This window comes from Strongylocentrotus purpuratus, unplaced genomic scaffold (assembly GCF_000002235.5).
Source record: "Strongylocentrotus purpuratus isolate Spur 01 unplaced genomic scaffold, Spur_5.0 spur5_scaffold_1, whole genome shotgun sequence".
Taxonomy (NCBI): domain Eukaryota; kingdom Metazoa; phylum Echinodermata; class Echinoidea; order Camarodonta; family Strongylocentrotidae; genus Strongylocentrotus; species Strongylocentrotus purpuratus.
The window spans coordinates 43,277,238-43,304,557 of NW_022145594.1; the positions used below are offsets into that span (position 1 = coordinate 43,277,238).

The 27,320-nt window shown below is 37.7% G+C and overlaps 2 protein-coding genes across 2 annotated transcripts; both read left to right on the forward strand.

The window, feature by feature from the left end:
- Positions 1–5,709: 5,709 nt before the first annotated feature.
- Positions 5,710–7,338, forward strand: LOC115921377. The gene is made up of 2 exons (XM_030978808.1): positions 5,710–5,888; positions 7,159–7,338. Exons 1-2 carry the CDS (start codon positions 5,718–5,720, stop codon positions 7,336–7,338), a joined length of 351 nt encoding a protein of 116 aa, XP_030834668.1. The 5' UTR covers positions 5,710–5,717.
- Positions 7,339–9,162: 1,824 nt separating this feature from the next.
- On the forward strand, positions 9,163–26,850 carry LOC105446216. Its single transcript, XM_030978809.1, has 3 exons — positions 9,163–9,336; positions 22,026–22,123; positions 23,444–26,850. Exons 1-3 carry the CDS (start codon positions 9,163–9,165, stop codon positions 24,771–24,773), a joined length of 1,602 nt encoding a protein of 533 aa, XP_030834669.1. The 3' UTR covers positions 24,774–26,850.
- The last annotated feature ends 470 nt before the right edge of the window (positions 26,851–27,320 follow it).

Sequence of the window (27,320 nt, forward strand, 5' to 3'; positions counted from 1 at the left end):
AAAATGAGAAAAAGAACCGGGCCCAGCTTAGTTCCTTGGGGGACTCTCTAGCGGTGCTTTCTACTTTCCTTGCTCATTGTGCCTCATTCAGTCATTTTCGTGATTTTTAGTAAATGTAAAAATGAAAGATCAGACTTTTTTCTTTCTAAAAATATAAGTTTTGTTCATCAATACGAAAAAATAAGGTCTGTTATTTTTGAGGGAAATTGCCGTCTTATTTTGCTGAAACTTCACGTCTTTCCTTTTCAATACACAATACAAATTGCGTAATCACCTCCGCACGCGCAGATCGGTCGATACCTCCATTCATTCTCAATCATTGTCGTCAATCATTGTCGTCTGCTAAAGCTCGGCCAATTATCAACCGAGCCATAAATAATAGGCCTAAGCCTTCGTTTTACATGGGTTTTCGACACATTTTGTAACTATATTCTGTCCAACATTATGCCATGATCTACACTAAATGCCCTTTCTTTTAAATGTGCAAATCAAATATAGGACTATTTGGGAAATGAATTTTTGAGATGAACATTGTTTTATTCTCGAAAACAAAAATAACTAGAAATTTTATTCATCATGGGGACGAATTAGGTAGTCTCAATTTTTTATGATCATTGAAAAGTCAAAAAGAAAAAAAATTGAAGAAAAAAAATTGTTGGAGACGCCATGATGCCTTTGTCAAAATGAAATATCGTGGAGGCTGCATTTGTAGAGAATTGTCTAACCTATAACATATCAAAATTTGGAAGAAAATCAATCATCATTTACAGAGATACAATCAATTTTCCAAAAATATGCTGACGTCATAATATGCAAATTGAAATTTTGAGTTCGGAGGCCATTATGATAATGTCATGAGTTAATTGAGGGTCAAATGAGACATGAAATCATATCTCCGATTCATACTCTATCAAAATATGAAAAAAAACTTGGGTTCACCTTGCATCCTAAAGCGCTACAATGGATTTTGTATAGGCATGTATGCTATGTATTACAAGAACTCGCACGCACGGACATTATCTTAAACGGACGCTCATTCCGTTATTAATGGGCAGAAAAAGGTGAACAAGGTATCAAAATGCTTGGAAAAATGTGTCAAATATGATGACAGAAAAAATTGGCGATTCTATGCTGCGAAATGCTATTTTGCGCGGAGACGCACGTGCATGCGCGTTTGCACGTTTTTTTGCGAAATGCTTTAAATGGCCTGGAACGTATGCAAAATGAATTTCAGACGATTTCAAGCATTCGGACGTACGCATGCGCGCGCGTTTTTTTGACCTGAAATTGACCGAACGGATATTGATCTTAATCATGATAAATATGAATAAGAAATTACTTTCCGTTATGAAGATATGATCATGAGTTGAAAGTACCAAAGAAAACACAAAATGGCGCCTAGATAACATCATGAAGACTTGATGACCTTGAAAATGTTCCTGTCACGTCTCATGACAATGACCTATGACTGCCAAAATTGAAAGAAATTGACTAAACTGATCTTGAGTTATCCTCGCAACAAAAAAGTGTGGAGAAATAAAAATAAATAATAATAATAATAAGAAGAAAGAAAATTCTGACAAAAACAATAGGTTGTCTGTCGTTGACAGACCACCTAATAATTGCTTTGAATGCTTTCGACTTTGATTCTCATAATTTGAAATATTCATTTTGTTTTAGTTTTTGCCTCCTGCTTAAGTTTGTTTATTTTTTCTCTATCTATACATCTCTTAAAACCCTATTTTGATATGAGGTTGCTGTATCAATAAAATATTTATTGAATTTTGCACGCATATTTGATTTGTTTTGTTTGCAATGGAAAGAGCTAAATGATTGACAGAGATAAGAACACAACCATAATTCATCACAATCATCTCTCTCTCTTTCTTTCTATTTATCTATCTATGTCGGTCTCTGTCTCCCTCCTCCCCCTCCCTCTCCCTCTCTGAATACGTCAGGAATTTCGTGAAATTGGGATTGTGCTTCAGTGTTTTTTTTTTCAGCATCGCGTGGTTATTGTGCGTTTTTTTTTTAAAGGGTGTGGCTAATACGGAGTTAATCGCTGTAGTCTTCTATTTATTCGAAAATAAATGATATTGAAAATATAGTAATTCATTATATGTTACGTAACAATAAAAAAAGACCTGCAAACAAAAACACAACAGTTGAGGTGGACAATGATGAGAAACATAGGCATACTAAAACAATACCAATATGTATAAAACAAGTAACCGCGATTCGGGGGCAAGGAAAAAAATGATAGCAATCAATAATAAAAAGCTAGTCGTACCACCACCCCCCCTTTCCGGCCGTGACAAGAAATCGATAATGGTAATATATCATGTTAATAGAACACATATGAAAAAAAACAAGGCGAAACATTTTAAAATCTGTATGGGCCTTTTATTTTTGGCAATGGGGGGGGGGATCATGATTATTCAGATAGAACTGCCATCTGAAAAAAGCCGTTGTGTGCCGTATCATATTACCATCTCATCACTATTGCCTAAATATATTTTATGGAATAAAATGACACACAAATCCCATTTATCAGGATAACCATTGAACAGCTAGACTGGTTTTGGTTATCCCTCGTGAGAATTCAATTTATTTGTCTTCGTCTCCATCTGTGTTCTCGTTCAACCTATCATGTCAATAAAACTTTGTTAATCCTCGTTTCATGATCAGTGCTGTAGATGACATGCACATGTATACATGAAATGATGATGATGATAATGATGATGCTTACATAAAAATTATTTTCTTCATCTTGCACTCGCTTTTCTTCATTGCCAGAAAACTTGTTTTTATGTTGCCTTCCATTTTTTTCAACAATGGCCCAGGAAAAGTCTCATATTCGTGGCTATACCGCCGGAGATACTCAAGACAAGAGTGATATTCTGTGGGGAGAGAGAGGAAGAGTAAGGGATCGTTTTTCATAACATAACAATGGAACATTTCATATGCCCGCTCAAACCAAGACCGGCTTTAGGTTAATCAAGATATTTTACTCAAACCTGCTTTAAAATGGTTACATGCCCTATCTAAGTTAGAGTGGTTGTTTGTATTGTCATGTAGATTGACCTACGTTTAGGCCTACATCCTCTTCTTTCAAAACGGTAATCTTCCAGAGTAGTTACTTCTTTACATTCGTTTGTTCCTCTTAGGGTGGGGTCCGGTCCAGGCAGCTGAGATAAGCGTTTCATAAAAGAGGAGGTCCATACATGAATGATTCACTAAATTGGTCAAGTTGATAACATGAAAAGCGTATTGTCAAAGTTCCGGCACTGGTAATTATAGGGAAGAATAAGTACCAAGTCCTTTTATCAATGCATATTTTATACTTACACAGTTGAGAGTAAGGTCGGTTATTTGAAGCGTATCGCAAATTTTATTTAAAAGGAATAGTCCTAGGTCTTTATGAATAGGCCTACTATAGGCCTAATAATATTATTATATGAATAACTACAAAACATCTATGGAAATGTGAGGAAAACAACGCCCTCTCATATTGCCCAGCAAAAATCATCCAATCACCGATGGAAAATCGCCATGTAATCATCTTCATCAACAAAACCAACAATCAAAAGCCTTGAATCAAGGCAAGAATATAGAACGGATGCGCGATACGTGTCCTTCTCTAGCTGTACAGGTATTTCGAGGGCCTTTTTTCGATCCGAACACTAACTTAGGGTAAAGTTGAAAAGATATCACCCTTTTCTCGATTTTTTTCCACGTAACTTTATTATTCTTTTAATAGATGAGATGAATGGATATATCTAAATGATACTTCAAAGTACTTTAGCACATAAAAGCTAATAATAAGCTGGAAAACTTTGTCAAAATACTAGGGATATATCCCGGCTTCTGTAGAAGCCTGTCGTCACAGACTAACAACTCGCTCGGCTTCTGTAGAAGCCCGTCGTCTCCAAAGTGTTAAGGCAGCATGTGGTCTCAGCCGGCTAAGCTGGTACAAGGAGTTTGTGTTTAGGTCTCCAGACATTCTGGCTTTCTTTGAGCCCAATTTTGTTTTCACCAGATCTCATTCCCCTTGAGACATCAGATGTCAGTCATCAATGAGCTAACTTAAGAAAGTGGTATGTATCTTTGCCGAAGTTGACCACCTGTAATAATACATGATACAATAGCAACATACAAGTTGCTATGTCAGACATGCTGTAACATCACCAGGAAGACAAAAGGCAATGATGATGTATTGTACATATGTATGGAAGCATGCAATTCTTTTATGAACATGTGCTAAGCTGGGGGAAATTACATACGATTGTCTATTCTAGAATATTAGTTTAGTCTGACATGTCTGACATAGCAACTTAAATGCTGATATTGTGTGTGGTATTGTAACAGGTAGTCAACTTTGGCAAAGTTACATGCCACTTTCTCAAGTTAGCTCAAAAAATATTTTAAAAAATCTATGAAACAAATTCAGAAGTTTACATATCAAAATATGAGATGTATGCAGGACTGCACACCAACAGGAATACACTTGTATTTCGATGTCATGGGCCCTTTAAAGCTAATCTTGAGCTCTGGTATGGATTTGTATGTCGAGAGAAAATAGCTATAATTCATTCTGGATTGTTTATCCTGCAGTAGATTGATTGACCAGTAAAATAAAAACAAACTCTCATTGGCACATAGTGGCCTGTTTGAAGCACATGGTGTTGGGCCTTCCTACCTTGATTTCCTTATCTTTGTATGCTAATTTCTCAGCTCCTATACATTTTCTACCAAAATCATTGGACACATGTTATTAATTTGTAATCTTGAACGTTCAGTGCAAGTTTTGTTGGATTCTGTGAGAATTAATTTTCTATCATTACCGGGGGCGGTATTCTGAACATTGTTGTTAGTTTTGTGTTTTCTTTTGTTGTATCTTCCGGAGATAATACAACGCTAATATTGGGGTAAGTTGGTATTCTGAAAATCATTTCATCCCTGTGTTATCTCTTGAAGGACCGCCTCTATCGTATCTTTGACACGCCCATTTTTATGGACCCTACCAATCACGATCTATTTGATATAAGCATGATAAGTAGGTTAACCAATAGGAGTACTTTATGCCACATTTAGAGATGCGCCCAGCGCATACTAATCTTGGGCGTAATTAGTTAAGTGAGTGCTTATTATGCGCGTCATCATATGCCCCGTGGTACGTGGATCATGAAGACAAGTCATGCTTTCACTTAGTAGTTAAGAAACATCACAGAGATGAGCATTAAAATTGTCATATCCTAGCATGTAATTCCTTAGAAAGTTCTCATCTGTGATGTCTCCGGTTAACACATAATCTTCTTCTTACTCCTCTATTGGCACAAATTGGTTCTGGGCAAGGAAGATTGCCAGCATTATATCACCATGAAAGATACAACAACCCTACCTATTGTAAATATTGTTGTAAATACCATGGAAGATAAAAGATATAACAATTTTCAGAATACCAACTATCTTGTCATATTATCTCTCGTGTGCATATGCAAATGAGGATTAAGCACATTTTCATTAATAATATGCTCAATTACAAGCGCACTAAAGTTTGAGCGCAGACGGGGCCGAAGAGATGAGAGATAAGATACGACAAAAGTTACAACAATGTTCAGAATACCAACTTTATCTTATCTTGAAAGATACAACAATATTAGAGATAACACAGGGTTTAGAATACGGCCCCAGAACTCAAGCTTATCTCACAAACAATGCAGGTCAAGATTCTCAAGCTTCATGTTGTCCAGAGTCCGACACTAGCCTCGTCACATCACCTAGTAGAAGCATTATGTTCCATGCCAAACCTGACTGACATGATGCTTGGACTGGATCTCAATGAGCAGTTCTACTCTGCATTGAAAGCAAAAGCATCATCAATACAAGTATGTGTGTACTAATGTAAATGACACGGAGAGGGTCATTGGTAGACAGAAAGAGCAGAAATGGTGATATTGTGCACATGTACATAGCTGCCAACTGTTATGAAAAATTTGGGATTGTTACGAATTTCCCACCCTCGTTACGAAATTACGAATATCCCTTCTATTACGAATTTCAACAATTTGTTGTGTGGTTTGTTTGTTGTATTAAGTGTGTGTGTGTGTGTGTGCCATTTTCAACAGCAACATGCCCATTCTGTCCTGTAAAGTATCCTACAAGCATCTCCCATTGGCAATTTGGGGATGTTAATTGGTTCATTGAACACACACGTCATGACGAAATCATGCATAATATATTCAACCAATGATCCATTAAAACAAATTCTTCCTGTATGTAGTAACTGTAAGAGGCATATATTGATCCTTTTTTTTTTTTGTAATACAATTTTTGTGAGTAAAATACAATTTTGGGGATTAAAGAATACAGTTTTTGAACTCCAGAGGTTGGCAGGTCTGACATAGATGTGCGATTCGCACACATCATATTCAGTTTTGCTTTAAAATGTTACTAATTGCACATTCCAAATGTTGGCAGCTATGCATGCATATACGTTTGTTTTTTCCAAACACAGTGCCATTCACTTGATATATCGCATTAGTAATGAAACATGGAATGAAAGCACACTACATATGTGCTGATTCAGTTGAAATTCAAGGTGTATAAGATTTACATTGTTTTGATTAATAAGCAATATCCAACTATTTCCAAGTTTGTTTGATAGGGAAAATATGTGATTTTTTTTTTTAAGAGCCAATTTTAAAATAGACTTGAATTAACTAAACTCTGTCATAGCAACAAACCTCCTAAATTTAGGGGTCTCGTGCACACAAAATCCAGGGTTAAGAATACCTTTAATACCTTAATACCAAATGCATATTTCTGGTTTTATCAATTTCAGTGTTATTAGGAGTACCGGTAGAACTTATCAATGCAAATAGGTTAGACGCCCTATAAAGAATACATAAAGGATAACAAAAATGCTATAACTAAAATGATCCTTTCCATAGTAACTTTGGTGTGTTCTTTTATAAATAGACAAGAATTGAATTTGAATATAACATCTATTTAATCTTTTTGGGTGAGAATGTTATTATGAATTCAACTATGTGATTAATGGAATTTGTGTGAAATGCAAGAATACAGTGAGAAATTAGTAAATGAATCATAAGCATGTATATATGAGCTACTTGAATATATTCACAAACAATGCAGGTCCAGACTCTCAAGCTACATGTTGTTCAGTGTCCCACACCAGCCTCAGTACATCATCTAGTAGAAGCACTTTGTTCTATGCCCAAACTGACTGACCTGACACTTGGAATAGATCTCAATGAAGAGTTCTACTCTACATTGAAAGCAAAAGCATCGTCATTACAGGTATGTGTGTCCTAGTGTGAATGTCATGGGGGTCATTGATAGACAGGAGTAGTGATGATCATATGGTGCACATGTATATGTTTTTTTTTAAACACCCTTTTTTATAGACCATTCACTTGATTTATCGGAATAGTCGTGAAACATGGAATGAAAGCAAACTACACATGTGCTGATTCAGTTGAAATTCAAGTGTGTATAAGATTGACATTATTTTGATTAAATAAACAGTATCCAACCTTTTCGAAGGCCTGGGAGTCCCCCCCCCCCCCCCTCGACATTTTCGGAGATTGCGCTGCAACCGCTTGGAATTTTGAATTGTCGTTTCATGACCTTTTTTTCCTCGGGTCTTACGCACATTCTGATACCATTTTCGTTGAAATAGGATATACCTGTAAGGTGTTACATAACAATTAGTATGCGCATGTCATCAAAAATATGCTATAATTGCATATATTCATGAACAAGCAGAAATGTGAATACTGGTTTAGATGTATTTCTTCCAAGTGGGAGATATGAATTGATATCAAATTGCTTTTATACGTTTCTCAAAGTAACTTGATGTATTCCAGAACAAAAGAACACATTAGAAATAAAACAATATATATAATAAGAAATAAAAAACAATAAAATACCAAAGAAAATAAATATTTGAAAATTGCATCAAATTTGCATAAATTATCATTATTAATTACATCAAAAAAACCTATTTTGTGTTAGAAAAGAAGTTTCATACGACTAATGAGTTTCAATTAACATTAAAAAAGTGGAGTCTGACAATTTTTGTAATGATTCTAGCTTTCTGTATATTTCCAAATTTGATATTCATGAATGCGTATTCATAATTTATGCAAATTAACCTATGAATTTTCAAATATAAAAATAATGTAACCTCATGAATTTGAGATGAAGGAAACATTTATTCAATACATTTTCAACATTCTTCACATGTCTACAGACAAATATGTAGAGTTTTCTGTAAAATGCATAAAATTAGCATTTTGCATAATTAATTAGGCTATATACACACACATTTGCATATTAGGTCAAAACTAAATATACCATCTTGTTCCTAACGTAAATATCCACAAACATGCAAATTTTCGTGTTCAGACTTTCGACGGCCAAGATCATGGGGGGGGGGGGGGGTGGGGAGGCCTCCCAGGCCCCCCCCCCCCCCCCAGTCATTAGGTGCTCAAAATAGCCCAGTACAGTAAGGATTAAATATTTTGAAGGAGATAATTTGTTTTGTATGCAATGATAAGCATAGCAAAGTTGTTTGTTCTGATGATGAATGAATGAAGTTTACTAAAGTGGTCAATGTCCATAGTAATGCTAGCTGATTAGTGCTACTTTTAGACTTGCAGCAATACACAGAATTCACTATGTTGGGACCTGGTGTTTGAAATATTGTGTATGGTCATGCACGAAGGTGATTCACTCTTTAATTGAATCACTTACCTTGGAGCGGTAGATGTATCCAAAATATGTTGCCTGATATATTGCTTCTTTAATGATCAGATTTAGTTCACTACAAATGAATTTCTCCACTGGAAATGGGTTACCTCGTATCTTGGGCTTTGGGCTTGATGACGTCACAAACTTTTGGCCAATCATAATCGTGGGAGACTGCAGATTTTCTCAGACGATTTTTGAAAGGGGGGCCCCTGGGTATAAAAGGGACAGGAAATTGGAGGGGAAAATACTTATGGACAGGCTGCTCCCATGTCTAGCCTTCAGGCAATTTTACCAGTCAACAGAAAAGTGAGTCAAAAAAAGTTTCTAATGTTTATCTCTTGTGCATCCATGTATAGATGAGCTTTGAAACAATATTCACATAAAATGCAGGTCCAGACTCTCAAGCTTCATGTTATCCGGTGTCTCACACCAGCCTCATCACATCACCTAGCGGAAGCACTGTGTTCTATGCGGAAACTGACTAACCTGACACTGCTTGCAAGGGATATCAATGAGGAGTTCTACTCCACATTGAAAGCAAAGGCATCATCCATACAGGTATATGTGTACTAATCATGGAGAGGGTCATTGAAAGAAAAAAGGGCAGTAATGATTATATGGTGCACATGTTCATACGTTATTTTTTTATTGTAAAATTGGTACAACAAAAAACATCTGCTAGATATATTACTGTATCTAAATTTTTTCATAAACAAGGTTAGATTTCATTATTTATAGCAGCCACATCCTTGAATATGCATGTACGCCTTGGCTAATATTGGAATATATCTCATATACAATTATTTTCATCCATGTTTGGTAGTGTAAAGTATTTTTCTTTTAAACTAAATACCTTGTGTTTCTTTTAAAACCTGATGTAGGCCAAGAGCATTAGGTCAAAATAGGCCTCAACCTGGACATTTTCCATAACAAGCTGATTTTTTCAGGATAGCTCCGGGAATATGTCTAGAATAACATACTAAAAGTCCTCATGAATCCTCCTTGAGCGTTTTCCGCAATCCAAGATGGCGTCCAAAATGGCCGCCATTTCCTAAATTTCTTATAGCTTTGCAACTAGATAACCCAAATACAAAATGTAAATGTCTAAATATATGTTTTCTAGCATAAGGAACTCATTAAAATACATGTTGATAAATTTTGAAACACACAAGTAGCTTTAAACCACTTTAGCCCATCCCGAAATCCAAAATGGCGCCCAAAATTGCCGCCATTTCCTGTATTTCTTATAACTGTGCAACTAGATAACCCAAATACCAAATTTAATTGTCTAAATATATGTTTTTCAGCATAAGGAACTCAACCAAATACTTATTAACACAATTTAAAACACACAAGTAGCAGTAAAACCACTTGAGCCCTTCCCGTAATCTAAATTGGCACCCCAAATGGCCACCATTTCCAATTTTATCTCATTGTATTAAAGTAGATAAGTTATGAATGCAATCAAATGTCTATACTAGAAAAGCACCATTGAAATACATATCCAGAGCTGCCAAGTCTCCCGGATCCTGCGGGAGACTCCCGGATTTTGACCCAATATCCCGTTTTCCCGACCCCATGCAAAAATCTCCCGGATTTCCAGATTTTAAGTTGTATTATTTTCATAAACGACTGTTTCACAAGACTAGCATGTTGAGTTCGTACGTACGTATACAAACACACGGCAATTCTGTAATATGAATTTTCCTGTTATCCAGTCGTCGAATATAAATTTACCGTGATATCGTACTTTATTTAACAGCGTAATAAATGAGAGTTACGCCGAACGACTGGCGGGCTAATCTAACAAACCATTGGGAACATGTGATAATGTGAGTGGTGTTTGTGTGATAGCAATTCGCCTGCTTGCTCTGCCGGGCGGCTTCCTCGCCGGCCCCCGTAGCGTCCCGGTACGTTGGTGCCGGTTTCCGATCGGTCGCGTCAGAGCAGCCAGAAGTTGCACTGATACAACAAGCAGACTTTGTCTGCTGCGATCGGCCCAAAAAACTGCACATTTCAACATCAGTTTTTGGATTGATTTGGGGACTTTTGCGATGTGATTTTTAAGTGGATTATCATTTGATACCAACATGGCAGTGTTACTGCAGAGTGGATTTTGAAGCCGACTTTTTTTTTCTGATCTCCTTTGCCGTTGGGAACGCATCGATATAACTTGCATCTTCCGAAGGCGTAAGTCAACTTTGTCCAAAACAAGGCTGTATTTTGCTCTCTGTTTGAGTATTAAAATATCATCCAGGACAATGTCGAAGTCGAAATATTATCAGAAATATAAAGATGACTACCACTTGGAATGGCCTTGTGTTGGGAAATCTACGAAAGGCGAATACTACGCATTTTGTACAGTTTGCGGCGCAGATATCTCCATCAAGAGTGGGGGAAGAAATGATGTATTTCGCCACATCACATCTGACAAACACAAGCAAACCGCGAAAGCGTGTCATTTTCATCTGTGCAATACTTTGTTGAAAAGTACCCTTGCATTTTGAACAGACAATCAGAGAATGGAGACCTGGACAAGCTTGAGCTGGAATTTGCACAATACCAGGTTGAAGACTTTTCAGGGGAACCAGAGATCCTGAACAAAAACTAGAGAATAGACAAGAAATGGTCTGCAATTTCAAAGATGGAGGATGGCAATGGCTCAAAGAAATACACACTTCTGAGCAAAGTGATGAAATCTTTGCTTGTGATACCACATTCCAATGCTTCATGTGAAAGAGTTTTTAGCATTGTTAGGAAGAACAAAACTGATTTCAGGGGATCAATGAATTTGAAAACACTTCAAGCACTCCTAACAGAGAAAATTGCCAACACAGATGTCCCATGCTACCAAAGGGAGTATAGCAAGGACCTCCTTAGCAAACTCAAGCAAGCAACCTACCAGTCACTTCAAGGAAAACCCTCAAGCACACCCCAGTCCTTGCCTTCCACAAGTACATCCCCCATTTCACAATAGAGGTAACAGGAGTTCATAGTCTGAAATATGATGTGAAGTTCATATGTTATCAATTGTATGCAAATAAAATGTGCCATATCAAAGCCTTCCATTTTGAGAAATCATTGAAAAAATGTGTTCTAAAAGGGTTTCAAAGAGGCTTAAAACCAAGAGCTTTTGGGGGCCTGCCCCCTGCCCCCCCCCCCCCACCAGGGGCACTAAAAGGCCATTCTTGGTTCCCGCCAACAATGAAGTCGTTCGATGCTGCTCTCTCAGAAATCTCCCTGATTACCCAAATCAAATGTTGGCAGCTCTGCATATCAGTACAAATAAACCTTTCAATAAATAACTAAATACTTCTTATACATAAAGTATACACACACCCACCCACATACACACACACACATATGCACACATATGGCTGCTTCCATCATCCTCAACAACATCAGACTGACAGTGTGCAACCGTGAAGAGTACTCAACGTCAGATGCCCGGGTTAGATGGAACTGAAAATGGAGACACATTAGTACCAATGTCGCAAAGGCAAAAGTCACACGGTTTCAAACAGGAAATGCACCTCAATAGCACATGCCGTATCATCACTGCTAGTAGACCAGGTCATTTCTGTCGCCAATATTGTTGGAATAGCTGTGTATAAACACCGGAAGTGTGGCTCACGTGAACAGATAGACATCTTGAGCAACATGTCCTTCATGGAGTGGTTTCATGAAAGTGGCCATGCAGAGTGACTAGTACGAGAATTGAAACTCTGCCCTTCATAAATTTAGACCCCTTTTATCTGAGTACCATCTACACGGCACTATACTTTGCACATTCACAATGTGAAAAACATAACTTAAGAATATGTGCAGAAACATTTAACCAGCCCTCGTACATCAAGGCAGCAGAGATTGTAGCTTCTTCTCAGGACCTAGGAAAATTAATTGTCCGTCTTGGTGGATTTCACCTCCTCATGTCATATCTTGGCAGCATATAGGCCACGTCATGGGCGGAAGTGTGCTTGCAGAGCTATGGGAGACAGTGTACGCCAAAGGGTCTGTCATACATATGCAATCTGGTCATGCATTTTCCCCTTCTCTTCGTGCTCACATTTTTACTTCAGCTGCCCTCATTGGCCTGTTGATGGGTAAACCTGGCATCTTAGACAGCATAGATGAGGACCATTTAGCAAATATGTATGGTGCACTCCTCAACCAGGACACGAAGGTGACTGATGTACCTGAGAAGGAGTGTGTCAAACAGTTAAAGTCAGATCATTTCACAACTCATTGCCGGGCAGCAGGACAAAGTAGGATAGGATAACTTTGGTTGCAGTATATCCGACAATTATGTGTCTCTTCTGCAATGTTTCATTCCAGCTGAAAGGACAGGGGACCATCTCAGCTGTGTGAGGGAAATGATACAAAATTTCCATGCTGCAGGCTGGACATCTTCCCTATGTCAAATCTGCCAGGTTATATTTACAACAGATGGAAGCTCTAGAGCAAACCATGCCAGGAAATGAATATACACAAGTCACAGAAAAGTGATAATTCACCATCCGCCATGTGGATTCATTCTGGGGTGGAAACTCCTCTGATCAGACCATTGAAAAGTTCCTGATGCGGCAGCTGAAAACATCTAGCAAAATGACTCGTGGACGTGGAATCACAGACAGTACATTGGCTAAGTGGGTTAATGCACTTCCTCGCTGTGTTCATACCTGTGATGAACTGGAACAGTTCACCGGAGTACACACTGGTACATCAGAGCAGCATAAAGACATACAGCAAAGTACCAGGTCAAGAGACAATAAAGATAGATGTATCTTTGTTTGATGGTTGCAGGCACATCATCATTTGCTGGATTTGATACTAATTGCCTGGTCTTCTTGTCAACTGGCATCGTCTCTGGCTCATCTGCTAATTGTCATTAACCTGTACGAATCGGCCTAGTAGCGGCATCCGAAACAAATGCATGGAAGGAAGTTTACAGATATCAAGCTACGTACATCGTAAGGACAAGGTAAAGACCATTGATGCCAAGAGTAAGAGAGAGAAAATCAGGGGACAAAGCACATATTAAAAAGTCAACCCAACACTACTGTTCAACAGAATCACACGTTTCCTGAATAACAACACTGAGATGGATTAGTTCTTTGCACACAGGCACTTTCCCTTTCAGAGGTGGGGTGATGCGAAAGCCAACAAAGAGTTCTCTAGGTCTCCTGCTGAATTCGTTCACCAAGCAATCCAACCTGCCAGAAATGGTCTCTTTGTTTAAGATGGTGGTCGCTTGCTGCAATCAGTTGTTTGGCCACAACTGTCAACCTATGCAGGAGGCGAGTTGACTCAGTCGGTAAAGCGTCCGTCTGTCGAACCAAAGATCCCGGGTTCGACTCCCACCCAGGCGGATGACTGAAGCCTGCATTGTGTCTTAAGGTGCCCCTTCCCTTGTTCATAGACGCAGGTTATGTCATTAGAAATCGCCTGATGTGTCTTTATGCTGTGACAGGGTGTAATACGGTTTCGGCAATATGGTCCACAAGAAAATTGACTATGACTTGCTTGATACATTCGCAGTGGAAGCACCATGACGAGGTTAAAAAAAGAGCTGGGGAAGCCTTTATGCGGCCAGCAGTTTTGAATATCTTGATGACTACCGTCACACTGCATACAAACGGGCAATTGGTCGCAGTTCTCTGAGTTCATCCTTTCAGTTAGAAAGTCTACCTCCAACTAGTGCTGCAGCAAAGCAACATCCATACCGCACCTATCTACAGTCATTATGTATAAAATGCTTTAGCGACCTTGGTACTAATGTGTCTCCATTTTCAATTCCATCTAATGTTGAATACTCTTCATGATTGCACACTGTCAGTCTGATATTAGGGACTTTTAGATTTGCACGTCAACAGCTTTGACTGCAACGTGTGACGTCATTTTAAGGCACTGCGCATGCGTTACGTCGTCTCAGTCGATGATCGAGAATGCGTCAACCTTGATTTTCCTAAATCTAGTACATATTGATATTTATATAGCGCCTTTACATGCTCAAGGTACTAGCTATGCCGCGTGCGCATAACATATACAGTTCCACAGGTAGACAAAGGAACATCCCTTCCCTGCTATTATGTAAAAAATGTGTAGAACAGGTGTCACATGCATAATCACCTGTTCTACACATTTTTACATAATAGCAGTGAAGGGATGTTCTTTTGTTGAGGGTAGAATGAGGAACTGGATATTTTGTCCTCTTTCTTTGTCTGTGATGTTCATAGTGTTACTTCCTGCATGCATGTATATCATTGAGTGCAATATAAAAGATTTCTAATTGTAGTCAACATGGGCAGTTAAGTACGTTGACACGCATGATCAGTCGGCGTTCGTCGTGTTCTCGTCCACTCAATCTAAAAGTCCCTATTGTTGAGGATGGTGGAAGCAGCCATATGTGTATGTGGGTGGGTGTGGGTGGGTGTGTGTGTGTGTGTATACTTTATGCATAAGAAGTATTTAGTTATTGAAAGGTTTATTTGTACTGATATGTATTACAATGGTGCTTTTCTAGTATAGACATTTGATTGCATTCATAACCTATCTACTTTAATACAATGAGATAAAATTGGAAATGGTGGCCATTTGGGGGTGCCAATTTAGATTTCGGGAAGGGCTCAAGTGGTTTTGCTGCTACTTGTGTGTTTTAAATTGTGTTAATAAGTATTTGGTTGAGTTCCTTATGCTGAAAAACATATATTTAGACAATTAAATTTGGTATTTGGGTTATCTAGTTGCACAGTTATAAGAAATACAGGAAATGGCGGCAATTTTGGGCGCCATTTTGGATTTCGGGATGGGCTAAAGTGGTTTTACTGCTACTTGTGTGTTTCAAAATTTATCAACATGTATTTTAATGATTTCCTTACGCTAAAAAACATATATTTAGACATTTAAATTTTGTATTTGGGTTATCTAGTTGCAAAGCTATAAGAAATTCAGGAAATGGCGGCCATTTTGGACGCCATCTTGGATTGCGGAAAACGCTCAAGGAGGATTCATGAGGACTTTTAGTATGTTATTCTAGACATATTCCTGGACCTATCCTGAAAAAATCAGCTTGTTATGGAAAATGTCCATGTTAAAACTAATGCTCTTGGCCTAATGTATTTACTTATTAATAACAACAAGTTTCGATACACTTAGCTTTTGCAAGGCAAGTTTGAACTAGTCACAAAAGGTAGTGCGTTAGCTGTATTACATGCTGAAACAAACCCAAACAAACACGTGATCGTACCTAGATATCATTCAAACTCTGAGAGCATAATGAAAAAGATAACGACTCGACATTATGGTGAACAGAAACATAACTTGGACAAAGTATTCAATAGTTGTCTGAGAAATTCCACAGAAATAGTGATACTCAAGGAGTTACTAGGTTCATTTTTTAATTTTATCAGAATGAGCCTGCTGCAATTTTCTTACACAAACACTGTTCATGTTGATCACTACGCTTGAATCCACTTCCACTTCGTTTTTTGGAAACCGACGCTCCGAGAAAAAAAAAAAAAATATGTAAGAAATTGCAGTTTTGCACACCACTAAAATGAATCCACCTTAAAACTTTAATTTTTACCAATAATATTCTAGCTCATCCTGAATCAATCCGAACTGCCGTTATAAATATGGGTTGCAAAGCAGTTCGCTGCATGGGGTTGTTGTTGCCAGCACAGCTAGCTAGCTACTGTACTGGCTGGGTCTCTCGGCAGGATTAATAAATCAGGTTGAAAGAAACATTAATGTTCGAATAATAAATCGGCATTCTAAAAAATACTTCTTTACAACATACCGATCAAATAATTTTTACAAGACAAAATAAATATTTTTATTTTATTTTGAACACTGCATGTTTCTTTTAAAAGCTGAAAATTACTTGGTAATCACAAAAAGTTTTGAAACTGATAGCTGTTGCAAGGCAAGTTCGATCAGACTAGTCACAGAAAGAATGCGCAGTGCACTTGATTAGCTGTAATGGTGCCAAAACGAACCCAACATATACGTGATCGTAACAAGAAAAAAATCATTAAAAACTACGAGAGCACAATTGGAAAGACAACTACTCAAAATTACCTTAAGCAGATACATAGCTTGGAGGAAGAATACAATAGTTGTCCAAGAAAAGCCACAGAAATAGTGATATTTAAGGTGTTACTATAGGTACAATTATCATCGGAATGGGCCTGATACGATGTCCGTGCAGAATTACGTGTTTAAATTGAGCACGAGGCTAGAAACAATATACCGCTCTCTACGGTAAAAGCAGTATAACAATGGATTCGAGTAGATATCTGCAGCAGGCCCCTTTCGATAAAAATGTACCCAGTTGCTCCTCGATTATCACAATTTCTGTGGCATTTCTTGGACGACTATTGAATTCTTTGTCCAAGTTATGTATCTGATTATGGTAATTTTGAGCAGTAATTGTCTTTCCAATTGTACTCTCGTAGTTTTGAATGATTTCTTGTTACGATCGCATAATTTTTTTAGGTTCGTTTTGGCACGCATTACAGCTAATCAAGTGCACTGCGCATTTTTTCTGTGACTAGTCTGAACTTGCCTTGCAACAGCTATCAGTATCGAAACTTGATTTGATTACCAAGTAATTTCTAGCTTTTAAAAAAGCATGCAGTGATTAAAATAAGAGAAATATTTATTTTGTCTTAAAATAATTATTCAATCGGTATGTTGTAAAGAAGATTTTTTTTGAAAGCGGTTTTATAATTCTAACATTCATAGTTTTTGACCCGATTTATTCAACCTGCATGAATCAAAATGGCCGCTCGAATGTTGTGTTTCTATTTTTGCCCCAGTTTTTTAACTTTAAGAAGCATGATAACGGCACTAAACATCGCCAATCATGGATGAAAATAATGTCAAATGGGAGAATATACCGATCTGAGCCGAGGTATGCATGTGTTGATTTATTTGATTGATAAAAAAGGTCACTTATAAGCGACATACTCCTGATATGCGCTTTTTATAGAGGCAAGTGGCAAATCCTGTGAGCTGATTTCGGGATACCGGGTCCCGATCGGTGCGAGGCCGTCGGGACCCGGTTTATAAAATTCCTGACATGACTCAGGCCTACTCGCATTAAATGGTTTTAACTTATAAATCGCACAATTTTAGACGGAATAACATTTTTTTTAATGGGATTGCATTGTCCATGATCAAAATTCGGGTCAGAAAAAAGACAAAATAAACATATTACGTACCAATTTGGTCGCTAGCAGTTCAGCATTCGTCACTCGCAAATACTTATTTGCTTTATACTATGAGCGCGCGCGCCGCTGGAGCTGAGCTAGTTTCTGTGTATTGTGAATGTGTGCGAACTGCGTATGCATTATCTGCACGAAACTACTGTGTACTCGCCGTATTTGGCGGCCTGGGCGCCTGGGAGCTTAGGCGGATACCGCTGCAATCACAAGACTTTTAAAATGTTGATGGAAGTAGCTGGTAGTTGGAACAGAGATTTCACTCAGACACATCAATAAATTGATTTATTAAATCCTAGGGAATATCAATTTATGGCGGGGGCGATTTTTAAATATATATCGATTTTTTTCTTTTTCTTTTTTCGCCCTCGTCTTGATTTTTACCGTGGCGATTTCAGAGGTTTAGGGGGCGAATCGCCCGTCGCCACCGTGTATTTTTTTCGTTGGTGTGTGTTTGTGAGTGACTTTGCTTCTAAAAAAGCATACCGGTATGCAATGTATCTCATTTGATACTTTCAATTCATTCTGTCACTTTCATACTTTTGCGTCGATTTTTGCACTCACGCAAATAATGCCTCCTGTTCATCCAAGCGTGGACACATACCACACAAAATGATACCAAACGATTTGGTGTATAGCACTCTTTCAAAACATGTATGATAACCTTTCGTTCATAGCTGACTTTTATAATAAATGACAATTTTCTGGGTGTAAACTTTTTTGAGCTCATGGTATAGCCCAGGCTATTTTTAACCTACATAGCCTGGGAGGGGGGGGGGGGTCTTTTAAGGCCCCCACCAAAGATCTCGGCCATAAAAAGGCTGATCCCCGCGAAAATATGCATGCATGTCCAGTGTATGGTAATTTCCATTACGGTATTTGATAAAATCACTCATTTGCATATTTATGGTGATTTATGCAATTAAGGTCATAACCCATTTTTGTCTCGCCTGCGTAGCAAAAAAGCGAGACATAGGCGCCGCTTTTCCGGTGACGGCGACGACGACGTCGACATCAAAAACTTAACCTGAGGTTAAGTTTTTGAAATTGTAGTATAATTTTGAAAGTATAAGTTCTTAGTCAATGAAACTTTGACTATAGGGTACCGTAATTAACGTTGTATAAACCGCCCTCGTGTATCAACCGCACCCCTCTTCTTATTTTTGCCGAGATTTTTGTTGTTGGTGTAAGATCATTACCGGTAATGTAAATTAAAAAACAGTAGGGGACCTAAGATAGAACCTTGTGGTACACCATGTAATAGAAGAAAAATTGGAGGAATTATTATTATAAACTACATATTGAGATCTATCAGAAAGATTACTTTCAAACCAAGATGACAGACAAATTTGAGTGTTGTTCTAGTTTCCTAGTGGCGAGTCAACACCCCGATTACTGAGCTGGGAGACATTGCCAGGCATAGCGCTAGGTGGAGGGGGAATAAATCGAAACTTAATTTTTAATTTTTTTTTTTTTAGGTGTACCGTGTATAAACCGCACCCCCGACTTTGAATTTTTTTCGGCGGCAAAAAGGTGCGGTTTATACACCGTTAATTACGGTAATCAAGTATACCCAATCATGTGAGTAGAATTTCAGATCACAACGTTAAGGTCAAAGGTCATTTCAGGTCAACAGTCTTGGACTATGTTGTAGCATTATCATCGAAAACTTAACCTAAGGTTAAGTTTTTGAATTTTTGATATAATTTTGAAAGTATAAGTTCTTAGTCAATGAAACTTGGACTATAGGGTTATCAAGTCTCCCCAATCATGTGAGTAGAATTTCAGGTCACTAAGTTAAGGTCAAAGGTCATTTTAGGTCAAAAAACTTATACTTTGTTGTGGCATCAACATCAAGATTTTCAAAATGCTTCTACTTCGTTATTTTTCAACCGATTTTGATTCTGATTGTTTTATATGATAGGGCTAGGAGGGGGATTTAAAATTCTACACAGAATCGTGAAATATATTATCTATGCTAATTTATGCAAATCTATTCGAAATCACAAAAAAGGCTTCTTCTCCTTCATTTCTCGACCGATTTTGATTTGGTTTGCTTTATATCGTAGAGCTAACTTTGGTACACTAAATTTCTACACAGAATTTTGAAATTGTTCTCCATTAATTAATTATGGTAATTTATGCAAATTTATTCCAAAAATAACAAAAATTGCTTCTTTTCCCTCATTTCTTGACCGATTTTGATTTGGTTTCCCTTATCTGGTAGAGCTAAATTTGGAACACTAAACTTCTACACAGAATTGTGAGATTTTGCCCCATTGATTATTTATGGTACTTTATGCAAATGAAATGAAATTATGTCCCTTCCAGCCTTGTTCCAGGGCATCAAATTTTTATTTTTTGACCAGTTCAAAAGTGTATCACATAAATTTGTTGTTGCAGGATGCGGATGAGCGCTACGTCATTGACGTTCTGGTTTATCATATTGAATTGCGTTATGCAGGCGAGACCGCCGAGAGCGTTTCCCTTGTTACCCATAAATCATACATTCTTCATATTTAAACATTCGTTTTCACAACATGTATTATTACTCCAAATGAATTAAAGAATATATGACAACAAAATTTGGAAGAGCCAGGTTTTTCCTTATGTTATCTATTGCTTTGATAATTTCTTTTGTTTTTCTTTTTGTTTTTTTTAGGTTATGACAAAAGGTCACGTAACTCTGTAACCGTAGGTCCGATTTTTGAAAAATTTGATCCCCAACATACAAACATTCTCTGTGTGGCCATGCCATGAACCATAATGCATGGCCGTACAGAGGAATTTTTTCCTGTTGGGGACCGTGGGAAAATGCAATGAATTATTGATAATTTGTTGCATTTTATTTATTTATTTTTTATTAGTGGGGGCTGCCCATACGCTAGCCCCCGCTGCGTACAGTCATGATTCAGTGGCAAAGCAATGGCCTCGTAACTGAGGCCCCAGGATCAAACCGAGTCGATGTGATATATTAGTGCCCTTTTGTGAGGCATTAATCCTCATTAGTGTCAGAGGAATAAATCATTGTCAACATCATTCCATAAATTGTGGTAAAAAATAATTATTCCACCTTTATGACCAACAGTGTAGATCATATAATAGATATATCGAGGTCTAGAAAATTTGAGACACTGTCTATTAATCATCGCACGAAAGAATGTTACAGTCATTTGGGAATCCCACACACCCTGCACTGTATTGTATCCGCGCTCGCTCAAAGGAACTTTATACACATAAACCAATAGGGATTTCAGCAGAATTTGTTATGCAGCCTGTGGCGTTTTCTAAAAACTATTGACCGTTAGGCGTCATGGCTAAAATCACGACTCCAATTTTGACTAATCAGATGACTAGATTTCTAAAGAGAGGTACTGTATTTGCCGGCGATAAGGCCGCAGCGCCGCATAGGCCGCACCTCCAATTTTGACATTAAAAAAAAATTGTCGGAGGCGGGATATGAACCCTCCCGTACAAATGTAGATGCGACACAAATCACCGCCTTAGACCGCTCGGCCATCCCGTCCCTGATGCTACCCTTTGCACCTTTCTCTTGTGTATATATTAGTATATAGCTCTATGATTGCGCCATAGCTTTGCTCGCGCGAGCGAGAGGATTCAGGTTGCTTTAGCTATGGCAAAAACTTAAATCTAGATCTACCAGTAGAGTTTGGTTGGTAAGTTATGAATTTTATTTACGAGATTGAAACCTTCATTCCAAAAATATATTAAACACATAATTGTCGGTAAGACATGTGTTACTCTAGACAATTATTCTAGAAATGTCCATCACCTTTCATTGTTGCCCCATATGTTCAAATTCGTGTCTTTGACTTGCAATTTTTTAATTTTTTTTTTACTCTTTCGCCGCAAAGGCCGCACCCCAACTTTTTGATATTTTCTCTTCCAAAAATACTGCGGCCTTTACGCCGGCAAATACGGTATACAAACCAGAATGAAATAGATCCACTCACTTATAACTGATACAAGGTTTACAAGCAATGTTGCTGTTATATGTTACAGGGTTGTTTTCCTCAGATCAGGAAGGGAAACTTCAGGTTCAATGGAGCTGCTCAAGCTGACTTGAACTCATTTCTTCACACCCTCACATGTTCACAAAGGTCAGTACAGTATATATGATTTGAAAATAAAATTGAGATAACAGCATGTATACTTTTCATAAATAGTGCAATACAGAAACAATATAAAGAGCCTCTAATGGAATACTAAGAAAGATACAATTACTTAAACCCCTGCTGGGAGAATGCAATAAAGTGATACTGTGTGTACCTTAACACAATTTAAGATTTCTTGTCTGACAAAACTAAATATTCAGTAACAGCTTTATTGAACAAATTCCCTCTGTAAAGTGCTTTCAACCTTAAATTTGTAGATATTTTAAGTACTCGTTTTTCTTGTCTCGCCTGCGTAGCAAAAAGCGAGACATAGGCGCCGCTTTTCCGGTGACGGCGGCGGCGTCAACATCAAAAACTTAACCAAGGTTAAATTTTTGAATTTTTAATATAATTTTGAAAGTATAAATTCTTATTCAATGAAACTTGAACTTAATGGTTATTAAGTATCTCCGATCCTGTGAGGAGAATTTCAGGTCACTAAGTCAAGGTCAAAGGTCATTTCCGGTCAACAAACTTGGACTTTGTTGTGGCATCGGGTTAAGATTTTGAATTTTTATCATAAATTTGAAAGTATACATTCCTATTTCATGAAACGTGAAAATAAGGGTTATGATTTATCAAGTATCACCAATCATGTGATTAGTCTTTTAGGTGTCAAGGTCAAATGTCATTTCAGGTCTGCAAACTTAGACTTTGTTGTGGCATCAACATCAAGATTTTGAATTTATAGCATAATTTCTAAAGTGTTTGTTCAAATTCCATGAAACTTGTACACAAGGGTTATCAAGTTTCACAAATCATATGACACAAATTCCAGGCCACAAAGTCAAGGTCATATGTCATTTTAGGTCAGTAGACTTGAATTATGTCTTTCACAACTTAATATGAGAATTATTACATCAATTTTGTGTTACCGTATTTGTTCATATTTCATTAAAGTTATCAATCTTGGTACAAATAATAGTAAATAATTCTTGTGATGATTCTTAGTGAATATTCACTTCAAAATGCTGATTATATTTAAAGGATTTTTTTTTTTTTTTTTTTTTTGGGGGGGGGGGTCTGGTTATAGGCCACCCTGCCTATAAATAATGTCCCAATCTCAATTTTTCATGATATCGAATTGCGTGATGCTGAGAGCGTTTCCCTTGTTTTGTGTGTGTTCTTGATATTTTTTTTCTTCTTCTTCATTCATTGATCAAAATGTTTCTTGAGACTGGTACTTTCAGTATTACCAATAGCAGTTCGATTTTTTATTTCTCATCTTTCAAACAGATAATAAGAATAAATCTGTTTCCTTTACAGCTTACAAAACTTGGCCGACTTGGACAACACTAGTGACTCGGATGGCTCAGCTGACTTGGGCTACTCAAATGACTCGGGCAACTCTGCTGACTCAGACAACTCTGCTGACTCAGACAACTCTGCTGACTCAGACAACTCTGCTGACTCAGACAACTCGGCCGATCTGGGCAACTCTGACGTTGTTCAGTTTCCCAGCACTCCTTACATTCCTGATCAGCCTATATTGACGTCACCTGGCCAACCATTAAGAGGCAGTTATCATGGCAACACATACAACACAAGAAATGTCTCATCAGAGCAATCAAGAGCAATGTACCAAGAAACCATGGCAAGCACTAGTCGTGTGAACTCGGTACGTGCCAACATCAGTGGTACCTCAGACACCCTACCAAGGGGGTTAGGTGCTAATATTCCAGTCTTGCAAGAGTCTCAGGACAATGTCAATGTGGGGCAACCTTTGCAACAGCCACGTACATTGAGGACTCAGTCTAGTTTTTGGCCTGTCTCTTCAGAGAATAATGCACTACCCCGGAATCCTGGGCCTAGTCAGCCCCAATTTATGCCTTCCAATCTCCAATCAGGCATGTTTGCTGGGTACCACACCCCTGCTCCAAATGAGCCATTCAGTGGTTATTATTACAGTCCTGAGTATAGAGAGGCTTACTTCAATCCTACCTACCAGCCCATTATGTCAAGTTCTACTCCGTCTCTTCACCCTCCGGTCTCAAGACATGATCAACCTGCCATGTTCGCAGGGTACCTTTTACCAACACAGTATCAACCACCGGTTCATAAGAGCACAGGTGCTACACGTAACACCATGCCTTGGTCAAATCAGGATCACTACACTCAATCCTACCATGCCTCTACATCCAGCTCTGCTTTGTTGTGTAACCCTCCAGTCTCTGGATATCATCAACCTGCCATGTCGAGACGGCACATTTCAGATACACCAGTCCAACCAATGATTGTAGAGCAGGCAAGATATAGCAGAGCTCAGCCTATTCAGGATTACTCCACTACAGGATTCCATTTAGCTTCCCAAGATCGACCAAGTGAACGGAAAAGAACAAGTTCTTCAAGTAGACAAGGTTCTTCCAGTCAGGTATCACATTCAACCAGCTTTTTGTCTCCATTCCAAAGTACAAGCAGTACTGGTAGAGATCAAGACTTTTATGTTGGCAATACATCAGATACTGTATCTCAGACACACAGAGAAGGTAGTAACAGTCGGAGCAGGCATTATAAGAGGCATGCTCCTTCTACTCAGTCAAGAGCTCCACAGGATGATCCTGAAATTCCAGAGAAGCAGTCAAAGTATGAAGTCTAGTTGATATGGTATCGGAAGAGTAAGACAGTGTCCCACTAGTAACACTTCATCATGTCTCTGTGTATGCATGATACAGGGCTTCACACTAACTTTTGTTGGAAAAGACGTCGAGATTTAACTTTTTACAGTCTGTATGCATGAGCCCTAAGTAGGAACTTCCAAATTCAATGGTCCAGACCTAGATTTTGGGTGACCATGTGTCCCAGGTGCCTCTTGGTTTCAAGCCCTCAAATGATAGCAACACATCGGGGATAAAAAGGGATAATTTTTGGCGATGTTTCCAAATGTTCGAATATTTGTACAAAGTTCTCTTTTTCACCATGGAGAGTAGAGTCCACTATTTAGTGTTGGTGTATGAATTTTACGAGAAAGAGAACATAATATTGTCACAATGTTCAAATAATGTGAAAGGCCTAATAATGTAGAAAGTGATGCAATAATAGGATACCTTATGTGAATGTGTACTCAATAAGCCCAAAACAGAGTTGCATCAATAGCCCATTGTGTATTTGTTTTATGCAGGAAGGGGGTATGTAGTATGGAAAATATTTTTGAAAATACTCGATACATCTCAAATTACTTATCAAAATGTCACTGTATTTAAGTTGATGTCATTGCACATGTTGAATAAAAATATAACTAAGGAGAATCTAAAATAATTTGTGAATTTGTTACCAGAAGTGACTTGGATGTTAAGAGCCATATTGCTCTAGTTATCATGTCAGCAAACTTGATAGAACTCGGTATACTTGAGAATTAGCTTTGCTTGATAAAGGTGTTTGTCATAGGCCTGAGTTATCACTTACATTTTATCTGACATGCATTGTTTTTTTATTCTGCAAATATGAAAATACATCTAGTTCTAGATTTTAAAATCCATTTAAGGAAATATTTTCCAGGATTTTCTTCACATCACTCCAGTTTTTTTGTAAACATGCTGGGGCAACGGGCATCTTTCTCTTAAACTATTGACCGTTAGGCGGGCATGGCTAAAATCACGACTCCAAAATCAGATGACTAGATTTATCTAACATACTAAAGAGAAATATATTTACTTTTATTGTTTATGCATGTTATAACTACATGTACATCCACCAGTACTATATAATGAATCCAGTTGAGGAAATATTTTCCCGGATTTTCTTTACATCACCCCAGTGTTTGTGTAAATATGCTGTTATAATTGTACGATACATGTTTGTTCTAATTGTATTGAGTACTGGATTTCAATAATATTGATGATACGTTTTTCCGGCGTTTCTTTGCATCATTATGTTTATGATTATGCAATGGATGTTATGATACATGTATATTTTGAACTTGTATATGTTTGCCATACTGCCTTGTAAATATGTTTAATATTTTAGTAAGTTTGCATTTCTGATTGGCCTATAAGATACAAACGTAGACACTAAATACGCTTATGAGCATTCTGTTACCTGGCCTCTTTATCACCATCGTCTTCTGAATAAGTAATGTAAATTTTTATAATCCACTCTGATTTTCATAATCATTGCGAATCGCTCAGATCTGTGAGTTTATTCTGAATTATGTCATGCAAACGGATGTACTAAATAGGTCTTTCTATGTATATTGGATGATACATAATTATACATGTATGTATTGGTAATCTATGCAAATGTGATTTACTTAATTATGATATGATAATTTCCTCGAATTGATAGATGTGGGTTAGCAATATGCATCTACTGCACAAATATTTTATTTGTCATAATAGGCCATTTTTGTGATGCAACCAAATTTATACTTAAGTGCCTTGAAATTTAGGAATTATTTCATGTACCTGTTACAAATAATTGCATTTCAGTAGCCAGAATGGAAATTCCATATATTCCGTGTTGTTAGATAGGGCAAGCCATAATGTTTGTCGTACCAAGCAACAACTAATGTATGCAATTTGAATGCTAGCTAGTTTATTAACAGGTGAATAAAATAATTCCAAAAATTTCAAGGCACTTAAGTATAAATTTGGTTACATGACAGAAAAGGCCTATTGATGTGTTTGTCATGAGCAGTCATGATTCTAAATTGAATAAACAAGGAAGATTTAAATATACCTTCTGTATCTGACTGACTGATGTGAAATCTAGGAGAGACATGGGAAGACGTTGAGAGAGAGAGAAAGAGAGAGAATGAAAGAGGGCTAGAGAGGGAGAGAGAAGAAGGGGCAAGGGAAGGAGAGATGAGAGAAACAAACGCACACAAGTATTTAGTTTCAAAGGGAGTGAGCAAGAAAAACATAAATATAAAGGATCGGAAAAGGGAGATGCCAAGATGAACAAGGATTGAAAAAGATGAGATCAAAAGGGGGATGTTTAAAGAAAATCGCAAAGGAGAAAACATGCCGGGAAATAGTGATAGCTAGATGACTTTGGAGGGAGATTAATTGAGGAAAAACTGGAGAGGGACGACAGAAAGGCAGATTGAATATAGCGTTATGAAGACTGATGAAGGAGGTTGGGGGTGGGGGTAAAGAGAACGAGGACGAGAAACGGTAAAAGGGTAAAAAGAGATAAGTAACTTTAA